General features: G+C 33.8%; 1 protein-coding gene across 1 annotated transcript in view; it reads left to right on the top strand.

Annotated features, from left to right (window-relative positions):
* Positions 1-20,520, top strand: part of Exoc4 (exocyst complex component 4) — a 782,534-nt gene that overhangs the window by 78,001 nt on the left and 684,013 nt on the right. Inside the window, exon 5 of the mRNA XM_046455063.2 lies at positions 161-270. Coding sequence (XP_046311019.1) covers positions 161-270 — 110 coding nt within the window. The remainder of the gene's footprint in view (positions 1-160; positions 271-20,520) is intronic.

Genomic DNA, 20,520 nt, shown 5'->3' with positions numbered 1-20,520 from the left:
TGTGTCAGTCACCGCTTTATTGGAAATGTGCTTGTGAGATTTTTGAAATCACAGTGTGAAGAGGGCTTGTAGCAAAAAGGAAAGTGATAAGGGCCAGGCACCTAGTAGGACTTAAGTTGGTTTTAGCGAAAATGGTAACTACTGTTCATTTTCCCCAAAGCTCCCATGTGAAAGATGCTTCTCCTGGTCCTCTGATCGATGTTACAAACCTCCCTACTCCACGCAAATTCCTTGATGCTACTCAATACTCTACTCCTGGAAGCTCAAGTGGTAAGTTTTCATTCTTCAGCCACAAAATGTTTTAGTATGCCTATTGAGTATCTGTGGATGTCTGAGGTAAGTGCTTTGGTACCTATAATGAGCCCTTTGTGACCCTCACAGGAAATAAGACAGAAAACCATCATTTATTGATTTCTCTATGTTGAACCGACCTTGCATCCTTGGGATGAAGCACACTTGATCATGGTGCATTATCTTTTTTTTTTTTAATTGATTTTATTATTTTTTAAAAATACACGATGACAGTGGAATGCATTACAATCCTTATTACACATATAGAGCACAATTTTCATATCTCTGTTTGTATATAAGGTATGTTGACACCCAATTCAAATCTTTATACATGTACTTTGTATAATGATGACCATCACATTCCACCATCCTTGGTAATTCCCTTTTCCCTCCCTTTCCCTCCCACCCCTCTTTCCTATCTAGAATTAATCTAATCCTCCCTGCTCTCCCTCCCTATCCCTCTATGAGTCAACCCTCACCACCTCATATCAGAGAAAACATTTGGCAGCACTATCTTTTTAATGTGTATTTTTTTTTAAATTTTGTAGTTGTAGATAGATAGCATGCCTTTATTTTGTTTATTTTTATGTGTTCTGAGGATCAAACCCAGTGCCTCACATGTGCTAGACAAGCGCTCTACCACTGAGCCCCAGCCCCAGTCCCTTAATGTTTTTTTTGTATGAGATTTGCCCCTGTGTTTTTAAGAGTTTTTGTATCTTTGTTTATCAAGGATATTGGTCTGAATTTTTCTTTCCTTGAGGTATCTTTGTCTGGTTTTGGTATCAGGGTGAAACTAGCTTCTTAGAATGAGTTTGGAAGCATTTCCTCCTTTTCTATTTCATGGAATAATTTAAGGAGGAATGGTGTTAGTTCTTCTTTAAAGAACTGGTAGAACTTGGCTAAGAATCCATCCAGCCCTGGGCTTTTCTTTGTTGGTAGGCTTTTGAGGGCATCTTCAGTTCATTACTTGAAATTAATCTGTTTAAATTTTCTATATTCTCCTGGTTCTATTTGGGTAGGTTGTATGTCTCTAGGAATTTGTTGATGTCTTAAAGATTTTCTAGTATATTAGAGTTTAAATTTTCAAATTAACGTCTGATTATCCTTTGTATTTCACTAGTATCTGTGGTGATGTTTTCTTTTTCATCATGAATTTTAATAATTTGAGTTTTTTCCCTCTTTCTTTTGGTTAGCTTGGCTAAGAGTTTATCAACACTTCTCAAGAAGAAATATATGAAAAAATAGTTTAACATCTCTAGATATTAGAGAAATGCAAATTAAAACTACACTGAGAATTTATCTGACTCCAGTCAGAATGGCAATTATCAAGAATACAAGTAGCAATAAGTGTTGGCAAGGATGTAGAGAAAAAGGTACACTCATACATTGCTGATGGAACTGCAAATTTGTACAATAACTCTGGAAAGCAGTGTGGAGATTTCTCAAAAAACTAGGAATAAAACCACCATTTGACCCAGTTTTCCCACTCCTTGGTATATATCCAAAGGATTTAAAAGCAGCGTACTACATGACTTAGCCACATCAATGTTTATAGCAGCACAGTTCACAATAACTAAGCTATGGAGCCAACCTAGGTGCCCTTCAACAGATGAGTGGATATAGAAAATGTGGTATATATACACAGTGGCGTATTACTCAGCCATAAAGAAGAATGACTTTATGACTTTTACTGGTAAAAGATTGATCTGGAGACTATCATGCTAAGTGAAATAAGCCAATCCCAACAAACCAAAGATTGAATGTTTTTTCGATATGTGGAAGCTGATCCACAATAAAGGAGGGGGAGGAGAAGAAGAGATGTTCAGAGGTTTAGACAAAGGGGAATGAAGGGAAGGGAGGGAGGATGGAAATAGGAAAGACAGTGGAAAGAATCTCATGTAAGTTTCCTGTGTTACATATATGAATATGCCATCATGTATATCCACAAGAATAGGGCTCTAATTAGAATAAGATGTATTCTATGCAAGTATAATTTTATCAAAGTGGACTCTACTGTCATGTATAACTAAAAAGAAAAAAAAATTATATAAAACCATCAGTTGAGCCCATTGCATTTTCATAGTTGAATACGGGCAGCTAACCCTGGCCTGCCTGTAGATTCCAGATGTGGACGTTTCCTTTCACCAGCACTGTTGGTTTTCTAAAGCTGAAATCTTGGCAGGCATGCTCTTTCCTTTTTAATATAACTTTATTGCTCCTGTTTCACGTACTGTTTCATCTCTGGTCCTTGAGAGCTTTTGAGTATGTGACTCTTCTCCTGTGACCTGGTTGCTTGTGCATCTTCCTGTGGCCTCACTGCTTCCAAATGTACTTGCCTACTTGTGTGCACACACTTAACACATTTGGAGGAATTATCTGTAAACTAATAGTGCCTTCTTTGGGGTGACCTAGCATACTACTGAATGAGATATAGGAGAGCCATTATAGTCTATGTTTAAGTTTGGGGTTGGAGGTCTCTCTTTGATTCTGGATATAAATATTTAGTTGGATTTTCTGTAGTGGCTCAAACTTGCCCCTTCAGCAAAGGGCTAGGCTAAGCTAGAATCAGAGTTTTTGGGCCTCTACAAAGAGTTTCTCTGCTATTGCAGTTTTGGGTTGTGGAAGAGAAATTGGGTGTGTTGTGTGATGCTTTGCAAGTGCCTTCGTTTGGCACCCAGAGTCCTCCATGTCTTTTTAAAAATAGTAATATCTGTTACTGGCTTTCAGATAAAAATTAGTTGTAATAGTTCTTATTAGATCCATAGTTCTGTAGAGCTTGAAATAATGTAAAACTAGAAAAGAGAAAAAATAATTTGTAATCGACCAATACATTTTGTGTAGCTAATTGAAAGTATTTCTTTTGAGAGCTTAACAATATTTTATTCCTGTGGCATATTTCATTGTCCTTTAAAATACCATTTAATTAAATCATTTTAAGGTTATTTAGGCTTGGAATTTTGAAGTTTATTACTTTTACTGTAGAAAAGTATAGGAATTATTCTGTAATAGATTTTTCTTCTGCCAGTTTTCTTACGATTTTTAAAATATCCCAAACACTGATTTTTTATTATAATGCTTTAAAAGAGAACACAAATCTTTTCGTTGAGTTAGGAATGTCTTTATTTTTTTCCTCCTTTTGATGTAGTGTTACTTTTCACTGAGTTTTTGATTCTCTCCTGAGCTGTTACTGAGTGTAGAATTATGAAATAAAGATACATTTATACTTTTAATTTGTGTTTCACCTCTACTTTTTGTGGAAATTACCAATTGTTACATCTTGGCATTTTTGAAATGTGAATCTCACTGTCTAGTCTGATTTTATTACTGTATGCAAATGTTGCCCTGTAAATGGCCAAGTGAAATAAAAAATTTAATTGTTTATGAACAAGTGAAAGTGTAGGCTTTGCAAATAAAAGTGCTTTATAAATATCAAAATAAGCTGAATAATGACAATTATGGCAAATTCAAGTAGAAACTAATTTTGCCACGTCTGTTATTTTTAATATGACAGCTCTACTCTTTTTTAAAAATTTATTTATTTATTCCAATTAGTTATATATGACAGCACAACACATTTTGATTCATTTACACAACTGCAGCACAACTTTTCATTTCTCTGGTTGTATACCATGTAGCATCACACCGTATGTGCCATCACACATGGACCTAGAGTAATGATGTCCATCTCATTCCACCATCTTTCCAATCTTTACTTTTTGATGGGCACATTTTCTGTCAGATTCTGGAGTAAGCCTTTGTCACTTAGTGGAGTTCATGGTGATATTTGGACTTTGACATTATTAGGAACAACTCTTGAAGCACTGCATGGTAGTTTATTGAAGCTGGGGCCATTATGGAGACTGCTTTTAGAGATATGTGCAAATTTTTCTTTTAGACGGTTTTATTATTTACTTTTGACCCTTTTGGAGACTGTTGACCTCATGATTTTTTGGTGGATGAATGAATAAGTAGTTAAAATGATGACTAAAATCTAATAACAGATTAAGATGTCTTTAGTGTCTACTAAAAATGAAATGATATTTTAAGTGCTTTACATTTAGTCCTTCAACAATCTTCTGAAATGGCTATTATTAGGAGCCTCATTTTATAACTGAGAAAACTGAGGCCTAGGGAGGTTTATAATTAGCTTAAACATACATAGCTGACAAGTAGCAGAGCTATGATTTTAACTCAGGAACTAGGTTTCAGAGTAGACTCTTCTAAGTAGTTTGTTCTACTGAAAAGAAACCAGGCTCTGTATAGCAGTTTTCTAGTCACACAGATGTAGTGAGTTAAAACATAAAATTTCTGTTGGTCAGAAATCTAGCATGAGTCCTCTTGTGTTAAAATCAAGTTGTTGGTCAGGGCTGTGTTCCTTTCTGGAGAGTCTAGGGGTGGTTTGTTTCCTTGCCCTTTCCAGCTACTGTAGGCTGCCATTAGCTCGGCTCCTGGCCCCCTTCCTCCAGGTTCAAAATCAGCAGTGGTTGTGGACATCTTTCTCACGCTGCATCTCTCTGACCTACTTTTTTGCTACCTCCTTTCTCTTCTAAGTATTTCTGGGATTAGATTGAGCACATGTGGGTAGTTCAGATGAATTTCTCCAACTTAAGGTCTTTAACCTGATCACACCTGTGAAGTACCCTTTGCCATGACCTGCTCAAAGGCTCTAGGGTTTAGGACATGAGTCTCCTTGGGGAACTGTTATTTGACTTAATCACACTCTGTTCTGCTGATTTTCTGACTCAAGTTATTTTTACTAGTGAATGTGGGAAAACTTGACATTCTTTAAATTATGTAGTGAAATCTTTTCATGTAATTGAAGTTCTAGTCTTTGGAACTTTATCAATTAATTTGCATCACATTATTAAAGGGGATTGTATAAATGAGGAAGATGTAAATTTTGTAGATATTGCTTCAAATGTTACTAAGGACATAAAAAATCAGTGGAGTGAAGAAGATTTCTATAAATAAAGGGAAGAAATTTTGTCTTATTCTTAATCATGAACAATAAGTCCTAAGAGTCTGCTTGTGGAGTGCTCTGCAAGTCAGCCTAGAAAGTAACAGCCATTTTCAGCAGGGAGTTTAACATGGGCTCTTAAAGCTCCCCTCTCATCTTGTGAAACAGTAGGATTGAGCATGTAATCCATTAAAATTGACACTTTGATAGAAGAAGTTGCAATAGGAAATCCCTGGGTAAAACGGATTTCCCATTGGGGTGCCATAAATTAAGGTTGGAGGTGATTCCTGAGAACTTTCAGGTTATTATTAATTAAGTGAGAGTTTTGATTGCCTGTGAATGAGTCGTCTTTCAGATGTCTTATTTAAAGGTAGAGTTGCGAGTGACTTTTCTGTGAGATATTTTCTGTCATAGTTTAAAAGTGATAGTTTGCAAGATATATTTTATCATCCACACAACAGTTTTGTGAAGTAGTCAGGGCAGGTACTGTTGTCAGTACTATTATTATTTTTATACTTATCTATTAATTTTAAGTATATGATCATATATTCAAGGTATAAAAATTATATAGAATTTTGTATGGGTATGCATCATCTAATTAAAAAATAAAGAAAATGAAAAGTCAAGGCATAGATTGGCAGAAGCAAATAACACATTAACAAAAAATGATTAACATCCTTTTTGTTTACCAACTACATGTTAGTGAAGAAAAGAAATGGCATAATAAAGACCTGGGCAGCTCATGGAAAGGTTGGCATTGATTTGATGGAGATTAAATGTCCAGAATATATAAAGAACATCTATAAACTAATAAAACAAGCGAAGAGAATAGACAAAATTATGAACGTGCATTTTGTTTTGTATGAAACCCCTTCTAACTAATGTAAGAAAAATTGTGCATATTCTAACTATTCAAACATTATTTAAAAAATCATTTTATAGATATGGAAACTGATTCCCAGGGAGATTTGAGGGACTGGTCTGGGGTCAACTAAGGTGGTTGTTGTTTGAGCCTGGCCTCATGCTGTTTCCACTTCAAATATGTAAAGAATGCATTTTGCAAGACTTTCTCTTGTTGTTCTTATCAGTCACAGTATTTTGTAATTACAGGGAAACTATTGTTTAATTTATATGTAGTTATTCAGCCATCAGGTAGAAGGATGGGAAAATGTGGAGAAAAGCCAATAATTGTAGTAAAAATGTTGGTTTAAGCTTTTGGACTCCCAGTATGTCCTTTCATTTGGCAAACTGCCTTTGGAACATTTTGACTGAGCAATTACTCCCAGGGTACACAGGCATTTCATTTGTGGCTTCTTTATTCATTTGATTCATGCTCCTGCTGGGAAGGCTGTGATTATGACTGTAATGAAACTGGACTTCTTACTTCTTTTCTTTTTGGTACGAGCATAGGTTAAGAAATAAAACCTAAAGAGAACACAAATTAAATGTTTTTCCTTTTGCTGCTGTTTTCTTGATGTGCGTTTTATTTCATAACATCTTGTTTGAGACTTAATATTTAAGATTTTGAGGTCTGTTATTTAAAGAATTCTCTCTACATGCAGTGGGAGCTATGTATCCTAATATGAGATGAATTCTCTTAGAACTCATATGTATAAAACAGTGAAAATCTTGATTCTACAAAATTATATGATGTCTTTCGGGTTTCATCTGTCCTTAGTTCAGGCCTCCCTTGGCATTTAAAATCAACTGGTCCTAAAGTGTTCTTACATTTGTTAATTTTAACCACTATGTAGTACTTCATTACATAATAGATCACAATCTATTCATTCCCCTATGCTTAGATAAAGTGTAAGTTGTTTCCAGTTTTTGTTCATATGAACCTTATGGCAATGGTTGTTTGTATGCATATTTTATAGGACAGTTTCCCAACCATGAATTTCTTGGAAATGGGTTATATATGTGTCTGAGTCAGAATCTCTATGCACGTGCTCTCTAGCCACATGCAGCCTCTTCCATTCACACACTTATGTAAGTGCTTTTATTTTCCATATGTGCCATGATTCTCAAAAAGTGGAGAAGCTCTACTATTAGGGTGCACGTGTCTGTATGTACATATAGGAACGTTGTGTATTTTCAGCTCTGCTTGCCAAATTATTTTTTTATTATTATTATTTTATTTTTTAGGTGTAGATGGACACATCACAATGCATTTATTTTTATGTGTGGTGCTGAGGATCGAACCGGGGTCCCGCCCGTGCTAGGCCAGCACTCTACTGCTGAGCCACAATCCCAGCCCCTGCCAAGTTGTTTTTGTGAAAACATTATTTTTCAACTCATATATAAAAACAAAATATACAATATTAGTGGAATACCATGTGATGTGAACATATATGCATACATTGTGTAATGTTTAATTCAGGCTAAATATATCTATTGCCTCAAGACATTTGTCATTCTTTGTGGTGAAAATCCTTTCTTCTAACCACATTTCTTTTTGAAGTGGTCGTACCAATGCAGATGCCTCTGAGCAGTGCATGAGCTTTTATTTCTCCACTTGTCCTTTCTGTTGGTTTTGTTAGACTTTAATTTTTGAAAATCTGACAAGACAAGCTGTGTGTGGCTTTTGAAATTTCAGCTTTGTTTATTTTAGTTTGCATTCCTCTGGTTTCCAGTGGTGTTAATCATCTTTCCATGTATATGGACCATTTTGGTCTCTTTTCTGAATTGTCTGTTTTTTCCCTGGTTGTTATTGTGCAGTTTTCTCTATAAATAAATAAGAGAGTTAAGTGGATGCTTATCACTTTTCTGTAAATATCTTCCAGTATAGTTTTTTTTAAAAAAATATTTATTTTTCATTTATAGTTGGACACAATACCTTTATTTTGTTTACTTATTTTTATGTGGTGCTGAGAATCCAACCAAGGGCCTTGCATGTGCTAGGTGAGCGCACTACCGCTAAGCCACAACTCCAGCCCTGTAGTTGGTCTTCTTAAAAATTTGTTTTGTAGTTATAGATGGACAGGATGCCTTTATTTTATTTGTTTATTTTTATGTGGTGCTAAAGATTGAACCCAGTGCCTCACCTATACTAGGCAGGTGCTCTGCCACTGAGCTCTACAGCCCCAGTCTTGTATAGTTGGTCTTATTTAATATTTTATTGTAGTTAATTTTACTTAATTGTAGTTAGACTTGTCAGTATTACTTTTATAATTTATATTTCTTTTGTCTTAAAAAATCTTTTCCTACTTTGCTATCATAAAACATGTTTGCATGTGTTTTTAAAATGTTTTACAAATTTGCCTTTTAAACTTGACTCTCTTAAGCTATTTGGAGTTTATGTTTTATATACTTTTTCAGGAACTGAAATTTTGTTTTCTTATACGTATCCAGTTAATCCAGCGTTTAGTGGTAGCTCATCCTTTCCCCCTTTAATAAAAAATTTTTCTGAAATGGACTTTATTTTAGAATAGTTTTATAAACTGTCAGAAAATTGCAAAGAGTAAGAACAACGAGCCCCATTGATTTTTAATGCCACTTCTATACTTTTCCCATAAACTGTGGGTTTTTATAGTCTTGTGTTTCCCTGGACTATACTGTTCCTCTCCTAATACCACACTGTTCAAGTATCTTTGGCTTTCTTGTTTATTTTGGTGCCTGGCAAGGAAGTGTTCCTATCTTGCTTGTTTTTAGAATCAGCTAAGCTATTCTTGGCCCTTTACTCTCTCATATACATTTTAGAAGTAGAATGTCAGGTTTTATTAAGAATTTGTGTCTTCTTATTGAGTATTCATATTCATGAACTTAAAATAACCTCATTGAATTACCATCAAATTGAATCACCATCAACTATTTACTTTGTCAAAAAAGATGATGTTTTACTCACCTTTTATTAGATGTATTCCTGAGTTCTTTATAGTTTTTCTGGTTACTGTGATTCTTTTTAACTTTTTGTCTTTTGTTATATTTCTAGGAAGTTTGATTTTTCATGTAGACTTTGTACCTAGAAATTTTGCTGAATTATTTAAAAATTCTAATAGTATTCTTGAAAAATATATTTGTGTATTTTCCTGGATTCATATGTAAATAATGATAGTGTCTTCTATTAGGAGTAGTTTTATCTGTTTTTCTTAAAAATTTAACTGATATTTTCCCCCTTTCCCTTTTTATATTTGATTATTAATATTTTTGAGTAGCTGGGAATGTACAATAATACTTTGATACAGGCAGTAGTGGGATTTTGATGGATATGCTTCTAAAATGTCACCATTAAATATGATATTTGCTTTTAGTTTTTGATGAACCATCTACCCTTTTGTGGAATGGGAAAGTATAGATTCTGTTTTTGTTCTTTTAGATTTTAACCTTGATGTTTCAGCACCTACTGTTCCAAAGAGATATTTTAAAGTTATCGGCCATCTATTTTTATTATTTCAAATGCAGTGCATATTCAAAGCTACTGCTTGCCTATAGCAGTAATAAGGTATTTGCCAAATTGTGATTTTCTTTTATAATAGAAAAATGTACTAATTAGAATTCTATCATGAGGAAGAAATGTCTCCTCTACATTCATTATTCATTATTTAAGTCAGTACGAATTCATGGATACATATTTTGTGCTATGAGTTCTAATTGATTACCATTAATTATTTACATTTTCACTGAAATTGCCCCAAATCTGACTGCTGGTAGGTAGCTACTTCAGGTTGGTGTCTAGGTCCTTCCGACATTTCCTTTATCATCTTTTGATCATTTGCATTCCAGTGCCATAAGACATTTTAGACTCACATTGTACATTCCCTGTCCTAGCCTTAAAATCAGATCTCTCTAAGCAACTCTGATTCCTTCTATTGGAGAATGATATTTTGAAACCAAGATTTGTGTTTGAGTTGTACACATTTCTACTGCTATGCTATTGCTGTAGTGCCTCTGACAGAGCTAGTGGGGAATATATAAATACACACACATTTATACTTAAGTATGTAAATTTGTGTATAACACACACACACACACACAGAGAAACAAATACGTATATGAAGAGAAAGCATGAGTTCAACTCCAGTTTCTAATTAACCCACTGCAATTCTAGCAATCTTTCTTAACTTAATTCTAGTTCTTTTCTCCAATAATGAGAAACCTGGCCTTCATTTTTGTTTTATTTATTCCAGTAATCCTAGTATACACATAAAGTAAGTTAAGAATTGCTAACCCAGGAAAAATAATAACAGTGAAAAACAACTTTATTCTAATATTTGTGTACAGTTCTATGTGCGTGCTATAACACTTTGGGTATGTTGTCAAAATTGGTCAAAAGCTACTACGTAGGTTAGGTCTCGCTTCCCTAAACCAACTTTGTGATTATTTACTTGCAATTTATTTAGGTTTGTTTGTTTCTGCTTTTTATTTCATTTGGGCTAATCTAGAACCTGGCTGATTTTAATATTTTATTTTGGGAGACATATGAGACATTATAATGTCCTAAGCATCACACATACACAAAAACTAATCAGATAAGCATCACTTCTTCATCCTTATCTTTTATCCATATCTAGTCTACTTTCTGTTCTGTTTCTACCCATGTTCTGTAGATAACCAATCTTATTAGTTTTTGCTTCATCATTCCTGTATTATTTTATAAACAGTCAGATAAATGTATCTTACATTTTTTCTTCCATAAAAGGTAGTTTATTCTCTTATACTTTGCTTTTTTCACTTAACCATACTTTCTGGAAGTTGTTCCATATCGGTTCATAGAGAATTTGCTCTTTATTTTTTAAAATAATATTCTGTTGAGTTGATTTACCATAAGTCAACCACTGTCTTTATGGGTATTTTGGTTGTTTTACATATTTTCCCATTGTAAGCAATGATGCAATGAAAAAGTTCATTATATGTTTTCATATTGTTAGAAGTGTATCGTTAGACTTAAATTTCACAAGTTAAGCCCATATGTAGTCAAGTTAAGCCCATATGTAGTTTTTTTTAAGCTTTAAAAAATGGTTTTCTTGTGATCAAAAAGTCATTACATAAAATTTACCATCATGAATCATTTCTTTTTTGTCCCCCTTCCTTTTTTTTGGTGGTACTGGGTATGTAATCCTGGGGTGCTCTCCCACTGAGCAACATCCCTTTTTCTTTTTTACTTTGAGATGGGGTCTTACTCTATTACCAAAGTTGTCCTTGAACTTGCAATCCTCCTGTGTTAGCCTCCCAAGTAGCTGGGATCATAGGTGTGTCCCTCTGTGCCCTGCGCTATCATAACCATTTTTAAGAGTACAGTTCAGTAGTGTTAAGTGTATTTACATTGTTGTGCAGCTAATCTCCAGAACTTTTTCATCTTGCAAAGTTGAAATCTATGTTCATTAAACAACTCTTCCTTTCCTTCTACCCTGTACTCATGACAACTAACATTGTACCTTCTGTTTCTATTATTTTGGCAACTCTCAATAACTGTTAAGTGGAATCATATATTATTTATCTTTTGTGAATAATTTCACTTATATATAGTTTTTAATATCTATTCATGTTGTAGCATATACCAGAATTTTCTTTTCAAGGCTGCATTATAATCCATTTCATGTATATACATTCTGTTTGTCTATTCATCTTTTGATGGACACTTGGATTGGTTTTACTTTTTGGCTAATGTAATAGTACTGGTTTGAACATGGGTGTGCAAATATTTCCTTGAAATTCTGCTTTCAGTTCTTTTGAATACGCACTTAGCAGAAGAATTTTGGGTTATATGGTAATTTTATTTTTAAGTTTTGAGGAACGACCGTAATGTTTTCATTGCAACTATACCATGTTTACATCATTACCAACAGTGTACAAGGGTTCCATGTTCTCCACACTTCTCACTTTCTGTTTTGTTGTTAGTTTGATAGTAGCCATCCTAATGAGATTATGTTTGATGTGTTTTTGGTTTTTGTTTCCATAATGACTACTGATGTCAAACATCTTTTCGTGTGCTTATGGCCATTCGGAGACATTGGAGAAATGTCTACTTACACCCTTTGCTTGTTTTTTTTTTTTTTTTTTTAAATTGGGTTATTTGTTTTTTATTGTTGGGTTGTAGAAGTTCATTATTCTGAACATTATCCCCTATTTGTATTGACTTTTAATTATCTTCCCCATTTTATAGGTTGCCTTTTCACTCTATTGATGGTATCTGTTGATGCACAGAAGTTTTAAATTTTGATGTAGCTCAGTTTGTCTGTTTTTTCTATTGTATTTTGGTGTCATATCCTGGAAATGTTTCTCAAATCCAATTTTCTGAGATTTTCTTCATATTTTTTAAAAGAGTTTTATAGTTGGAGACCTTATGTTTAGGTATGTATGATATAAAGTAAGGGTCCCCACCCAACTGTGCTTTTATTAGGTTTTGCCAAATTCTTCTCTAGAATAATGCTAGTTTGTATCCCCATTACTAAATGTGTGCCAGTGCCTGTTTCCCCACAGTCTTGCCATACTTTGATACTGTTGCCATACTTCTAAATGTTTTCCTAATCCGATGGGTGCAATGATATCACTTTGTTTAATTTGCATTCTCAATGTTTAAAGTATGTGTATGTGTGTGTTTGTGTGTGTATGTGTATTTATGTGTGTGTGAATTACCATTATGTCTATTCTTTATCTTTAAATCTTTAATATGCTGTATTTCTGTATTTCCAAATAGTGAACCAATTTGAATTCTTAGAATAAATCACTCTTGATTATGGTATATTATTCTCTCATTGTGATATTTAATTGTTTGCTATTTTTTGGTTGCTAATTTTAAATTTTATTTTGTTATTTAATTTTTTTGTGATTTCATGTGTGATATAACCTACTAAACTGAAAGCAAAGCATAGGGTTTAGAGTCTAAACCAGGAGGTCTGGTAAAAAGGAAGAACTTCAGTTTGTCTTTTCCTTGTTTTTTGTGCTGTGATTCAAAAGAAGGAGGCATGTGACTATCTGTTGGATCTTCAGATCATCCCTGAGTTTTTAGATCTGTTCCGCATTATCTCTCCCTGCACTGATATGGTAGCTGTGGTCACCCTCTCCTATTCAGTCAGTATTAGTGTTATCACAGAGAGAGTGTGCTTACAGTACTTTTGATTTGTAAAGCAGTCTAATAAATCAGTAACTTTCAAGAGTAAATGTTTGCAAATATTTTATTCAGGATTTTTGCACCACTGATGTTCAGGTGTGGTATCAGGTGAGGGATATTGTATGGTTTAAACCTTAGTAGATATTTTCATATGAGTGAAACTGTGTAGTTTAACCTTACTAGGTTTTTATTTTTCAATACCATAATTAGATTCATGGAAGAAATTTGTAAGTTTGAAATTGTTTTTGGAATAACTTGTGGAGCTTTGGAACTATGTGGTATTTGAAGGTTTAGAAATTCCCCTATGAAACAGTGTACTGATTTACATTTTAATTTTTTTCCTAAAATTTTGTCTGTATCTTCTTTACAAAAATTTTAAAGTATTTTATCCCAATGGGATCTTATTTCAATCTGTATTTTTCCTATGAAACTATTCATCTCATCTACTTTAAACATTTTATTTATGTATATGTCTACAGAATATTTTCTTCTGTTTTTTAAATTTATTTTCCTTTTTCTCCCACTTCCTATATTTTAAGTTTGTGTTATCTTACCTTTTTTCTTCATCAAAATCACTCTCAGTTCGTTAGTTTTTCAAGAAATACAACAGAATTTATCGATTAATTTTACTGTTATTCTATTTTTCTATCTTGTTAATTTCTACTCGTCTTTATTATTTCCTTGTTTGTGATTTCTTTTGGTTTATTTTGTGATATAGTCTTTTTGTTTTTTTGACTTTGTATGAGCTAGAATTTAAGTCAGGTATTTAGTTCTTTCATTTTTACTGAAAAGTGTTATGTGATGCAAATTTTGTCTGACCACTGGTTTAAATGGTCCATAGACACTAATATGTAGGATTTTCATTATCATTTAAAAATTATCTTAATTCAATTTGTCTTTCCCTTTTTATCCAAATGTTTATAGTACAGAAAGTTTAAACTTAGAAATGAGCCCATTTTCAAGTTTCAGAATCAGCCTAGGTGTCTGTCAGCAGATAAAGGGATAAAGAAAATGTGATACATATACACCCTGGAGTTTTATTCAGCCATAAACAAGAACAAAAGTATATCATCTTCAGGAAAACATGGAACTGGAGACCATGATTTTGAGCAAAATAAGTCAGACTCAGAAAAAAAAATCATGTTTTTTTTTCATATGTGGAAGCTAGAAGGCAACAACAGGGACTCCATGAAATTAAAAGGGAGATGAGTAAGGTAGAAAGGGATGGGGGGGGGAGGAGGGTAGATTGGGAAGATATTGGGGAGTGAATTGAACAAAATATGTTTTCACTCATGTACCAATATACCACATTGAAGGCCACTATTCTGCATAATTAATATTATGCACAAATTAAACAAAGAAATGAAGCAGGTGGAACAACAAAAATGAATGGCATTTTGTATTTGTTTGCTTTAATACCTAATAGTTTAACTTGAGTGTAATTGGAGAATAGTGTTTGTTTCTTTCTACTTTGTGGAATTTGTTAGAGCTTTCTTTGTGACAATGTAAGATCCGTTTTGTTTTTTTTTCTTAATTAAATCTTCTATGGATACTTGACAGCAAGAAGATTTACTGTTATCAGGTGTAGTGTTTGGTCTGTATCCTTCAGATCTTCCTCATTCAATTACATCACCCAGGTCTTCTATCTCCTTTCCTAATTTTTGTGATGGACTGAAGTTTCCTATTAATAGTGATGGTTTTCCCTCCATATTTCTTTATGTCTCCTATAGTTTTTGCTTTTTAAAGGTGATTTGGCATGTAGTCAGAAGTGTAGCTTCATTGTGAATTGTTGCTTATGTATTCAAATACTTCTTGGTCATGTTTAATGCTTTTGACTGGCATACCTTTGTTCATGCTATAATCTAGCCTTTCTAAATTTTGGGAATATATGTACAGCAGATAGTTTTACTTTGCATTGTGGGCCAAAATTAAAATACTTTTTCTTTCAATATTGAATTGAATCCCTTGATAAGTAGGAATATGATGATATATTTTGTTAACTACTGCCATCCTCTTTTATAAATATATGTATTATATTACACTGGTTATGTCTCTTTGAGTTTGTTTTTTTTATTTTTAATTTTGCACATCTTTTGGTGTCATAGGGCAGAGGGTTCATGGTTAAGGCTTCCATTACAAAAGAGATTTAGAAGAGAAAAGCATAACAAATTTACTTAATGTAAGTCTTTTGTTTCACAGGTGCTTTCAGAAATGAAGACTCAAAGAAATGGAGAAATCTCCATTTTTATAGACAGCCATACAAAAACATGTTTGGAGGACACAACAGCATGATCTCAGATAATAGTGTAGGAGGAGTTTAGCAAGGCTTATTAGTTCATATTCTTTACATGACTTGTTGCTTGAGGTCTTTCAGGGGAGAACTGAGGGAGGTCAGAGAGTGACCTTCCTGGGATTTATGGCTGCTTCAGTGCTGAAGGACAGTGGGGAAGTGAGAGTGACCTTCCTGTATATTTCTTTTTTAAAAATATATATTCATATATTTTTAGTTGTTGATGGACCTTTATTTTATTTATTTGTTTGTGGTGCTGAGAATCGAACCCAGGTCTCACACATGCTAGGCAAGCGTGCTACCACTGAGCCACAACCACAGTCATCCTGCATATTTCTTAAATGACAAGGTATCCTGTTTTGGGGAACCATATCCTGATCCACATCAGATTTTAGGATGCTTTTGTATTAGGGATTGTCCTGAAATTAATACCTTTTAAAAAAATGTTCTCAATATCTTCTTTTTTTCTATTTAACTTAATTTTTTATGTATTCATTTTTATTGGTATCCTTTAATTCCCATCTATTTGCCTAGATAAACAGTAACTTTATTTTACCTGCCTCATTCTCTGTCTTCTGATCTTTTGCATAATTTTTAGTTTTTCACAACCTATTACTTTTGTTTAGTTGTCTTCTATCCTCATCTTCATTTTTGCATTTGTCTTAAATCTATATTGAAATATTTAAAATGCTCATCACAAGCACTTTTGTTGAAGTTTTCCCTGTCAATTCTTGGCTGGATGAAGCTCATCAACTAAGAAGGGCTCATCATTTCAATTGAAAGCTGTTATTTTCCATAGTCTTGTTAAAGGACAACTTCCAGTGGTATTCATTCCTTGGCTTATACTTTCATTCATTGAGTTTTCTTTTTTTTATTTGGTAAGAAATGTTCTTCATTGTTATCTTCCTTTGTATGTTTTTATGAAAATTCTAATAATTCTAATGGTTTTTTCCCTTATTGTGACTTTTTGCCTATAGACTATGAAGTTTTGTTGTTATTTATTATTATTATTTTTTGGTGTGTGTGTGTGTGTGTGTGTGTGTGTGTATTAAAGCTAGGGTTTCACTATGTTGCCCAGGCCGGCAGAGTCAAAATCTTGGGCTCAAGCCATTCTCCTGCCTCAGTCTCCCAAGTAGCTGAGTAGCTAGGACTACAGTTACATGCTACTGTGCCTGGGTGAAGATTTTTTTTAATCTTAGAAATATAATAGCTTTACCTAACATTATATTTCAGTGTTGATTATTTGGATTACCTTTCCCAGATACCCAGTGGACTTTTTCATTTTGTGTGTGTGTGTGTGCGTGTGTGTATTTTTATGGCAAATTTTCTTGATTTATAATTTTATGTATTCTGGCTCACTGTTTTTCTTCTTTCCCTAATAATGTTATTTTTACTTTTATTTTCTACTTCTGCTACTTTCTCTTTGATCTTTTTCATCACTGTATTTCTACTTTATTCTCTACATTGCTACCTTGCATTTCCTCAATACTTTTTAGGAAATACACACACACACATTCACACACACACACACACACACACACACATATATGTAACAATACACATATATATGAAACAATAGATATGAGGAAATATATAGAAAAGGAATCTATACATAAAAATATATGTTTTATATATGTTAGTCCGTTCTCTTGGGCATTTTATAACTTTTTCTTCATGTCTGAAATAACTTTGTCCTTTTCTTCCATTTATTTTCTGAATTTAATCACTTTTCTTATGTTATTTTTTTTTTATCCAGGTCAGTTGTTAGCTTTTGAATTTCTGACTCAAGATGGTTTTTTTATATCACCAAATTCTTGTTTGAATATATCAGTTGCATCTGGAATGTTGCCTTCCTGTGTTGCTGTGTTTCATGGTTAATTTTTGGAGGAACTTTACCTTAATTGATATGTATTGGGTTTTCTGACCTTTTCATAATACCTCAGTGTGAATCTGTTCATCATTATTTATTTTTTATTTTTTGTTAATTTTTATGGTATTAGGTGCTTTACAGGATTTTTGGCTCATTGGCTCCCTCTTCTGTCCATATCACAAAGTCTTGATACTTTTGTGGTTCTTTTTGGTGTTGGGAGAAAGTTGCGTGTTCTCTGAATTTTGGCTCTTTTGTATAGAATCCTGATTTTTTTCCATTTTGCTTCTTTCTCTCTCAGCTGTCCTATAGCTGGAGGGAGTTTATCTCTTCCTTTATGTCTTATTTCTGTTTCAGAAGAAAGCCTGCTTCTTCGTATGGTGTCTACTTTTAAGTCCTTTCTCTATGGTCAGTGCTCTGATCTGGTTAGATCCTTTTATAGTACTTTGAAGCTCAGGGTGGACTTTGTCTTTTATGATGATGATTGTATGGTGATTTTAGATCAACCTTAACATCACTTATCCTCTTGATCATAGGTTTCCATGCTCTACTTTGTCTGCTTCAGAGCCTTGTGGCAAAGAAGGGGGCAGTGCCAGAATGAGAGAGTCATTTGTTGGGTTTAGGTGTTTTGTCTTATTTTTATTTACAGTTATTTTGAATTTCGGGCAATTTCTGCTTTCAAATTACCTTGGTGACATAGTTTTTATGTAGTTTTGTTGATTCTTCTTAATGTTTTATATTGTTTTTGGAGGAAATATTGCAAGATGGGGACCTTAGCACCTAAGGGAATTCCTGGTCTGTGTGCTCCCAAAGCCAGAAGTTTTCAGAGTACATTATTGGGGAGCATTTTTCTTGCCTTTGAGTTTTTGATGTCACATTATCTCATTTAATATGTGTTGCTTTGTGAGGCAGGTCTTATTATTTCCACTTTGCAGATGAAAAAATTGAGATCTGCAAGATTAAATGATATGAGTGAGCTCACTCTACTTGGAAGTGGTAGAGATGCCAATCATATCTAAAACTGAAGGATGACAAGTTCTGGTTCTTTCCATGACATTATGCTGTCTTCCTGCATTATTAAACTTAAAAAATTTAACAAAGGACTATGGCTTAATCATTTTTGTGATTATCAATATAACAATCAGTTTATTATCAATTCTTGTTCTCCCTGTTCCTGTGTCCGTGTTCCATTTTAGTCATCTCTTCTCAAGCAGACCTCCTCTACTCAACCCTCGAAGACCTCTGTTCCTTGCTCTAAGTGAGTTATGAAAGTTAAGCATCCGTCAATAGGAAAATGATCCAGTAGATGTAAGCCGGCTTTGTTTGCTTGGGATCTAACAGAACTTACTTTCACTTATGGAAGAACCAGTGTACACTCTTAAGTTCTTTCAAAATTCACTACGGTGTGGGGTTTCTCTCCATCCCTAAACTGAAACTGTCCGTTTTATCTGCCACTTCATGGTCTTATCCTGAGGCCTTGTAAATACTTCCATTGAAGAAACCATAGCTCCAAGATGCAGGTGACAACAGCTTTTGACAGCCTCTTTTCTGGAGTGGGGTGTTATATTGTCTGTAGTTTTCTTTAAAGTAATTTAATCTGCACCTTAGGGGTGCTTAGTTAACATTTTTGAAGTACCTTAATCAGGAATCTACACTCCAGGGGTAGTTAGTTAACATTTGAAAGACCCTAATCAAGATTCTATACTCCAGAGGCAACCAGTGCATCAGATATTGCTCTCAATCTGCACCAGTGGGTGCATTAATTAGAATAAAAGATGTAAGAAGTAATTTTTCACTGGTGAAGGAAATAGTATTTAAGATAATATAGTTGACCAAGAATTTCCACTGAGACAAGAATGGAGGATAAGGATTTGGTGAGGTCAGTAGAGTTGCAGTCCAAGTAGGAGCTTGCAGCCATTGAAGGTGGCTTTTGTTGGCTCACTTGGCCAGTGGAGCAAGGTAGAGTCCCTTTACTGGCCAAGTCCAGCCTTCCTCTGCCTGCTTCTGTGTCCAGAGCTCCATTGGACCCATACTCTTCAGCACCTCTCATTGTATTTCTTGTCCTTAGAAATGTTACTCTCAATTTTGAGTCAGACTATTTAATTTCTTAATCACATATTTTTGTATATTTTAAGCTGATTGGATATCTCAAGAGTGTGAATTTATAGTTCCATTTTGATCAGAAACAAATTATTTTCATATGGTAACCTTCTTGTTATTTTCTACTTGTGAGTACTGTCAGCATTCTGAGGCCAGGTTTCCCATTTGTGGAGTAACTTTTGTAGGTGAGTAATTTGGTAGTTTAATGGTCTAGTTAGGCTGGATAATTTTTTAAAGTTTCCTTTGAAATCTGTTCAATACCAGCAGACAGATATCATGTTAATAGGGATAATATTTTTGAATACAATATATAATTTAGATTATATAGATTGAAGTCATATATGAATATAAGAACTTTGCATAATTGGTATACCACATGTAATATAAGAAATGACATCTGTTATGAGTCTTATAGCTTTGCTATTGTCTCATACCTTGGTTAACATACAAATGATAAATGACATATATAGCATATTCAATAAAAAGCTCAAGTGTGTTACTGGGGCCCTTGTATTCTGCACTTTGGTGAGATGCATGAACAAGGCATGACACATATTACTACTGATCTTGGCTTAGCAGACATACTGAAGAAAGCAAGCAACCATGAACCGGTGGTGTAGATTGTTTCTCACTGGCAGGCAAGGTAGCTTTTTAAATAAAATATTTGACCACATGAATGGATTATTCCTTTTAAAAATGTGTTATCTGTACTATAAGTATACATGTAAGTTACTATCAGTCATGCAAACAGATTTAAACTAAAATTAATGGAATTATGGAATTTTAGTGCTTGAGATGACCTTAGATATCATCCAGTTAATCGTATCATGAGTCCCAGAGAGTATTAGTTGAACCCCATTTCCATGATTCCATGCTTAGCCCCAACATGGTTTACATCCACTTAGGCATATATACCTGTGTATCAGATCAATCTATAGTAAAGGGGTGTGAGTAAAAAGAAACCC

The sequence above is a fragment of the Marmota monax genome, unplaced genomic scaffold (assembly GCF_021218885.2).
Source record: "Marmota monax isolate L192 unplaced genomic scaffold, Marmota_monax_Labrador192_F-V1.1 WCK01_AAM20220418_F8-fsc00131, whole genome shotgun sequence".
Taxonomy (NCBI): Eukaryota; Metazoa; Chordata; class Mammalia; order Rodentia; family Sciuridae; genus Marmota; species Marmota monax.
Note: the sequence above shows the minus strand (reverse complement) of the source record. Positions and strands in the feature narration are given on the sequence as shown.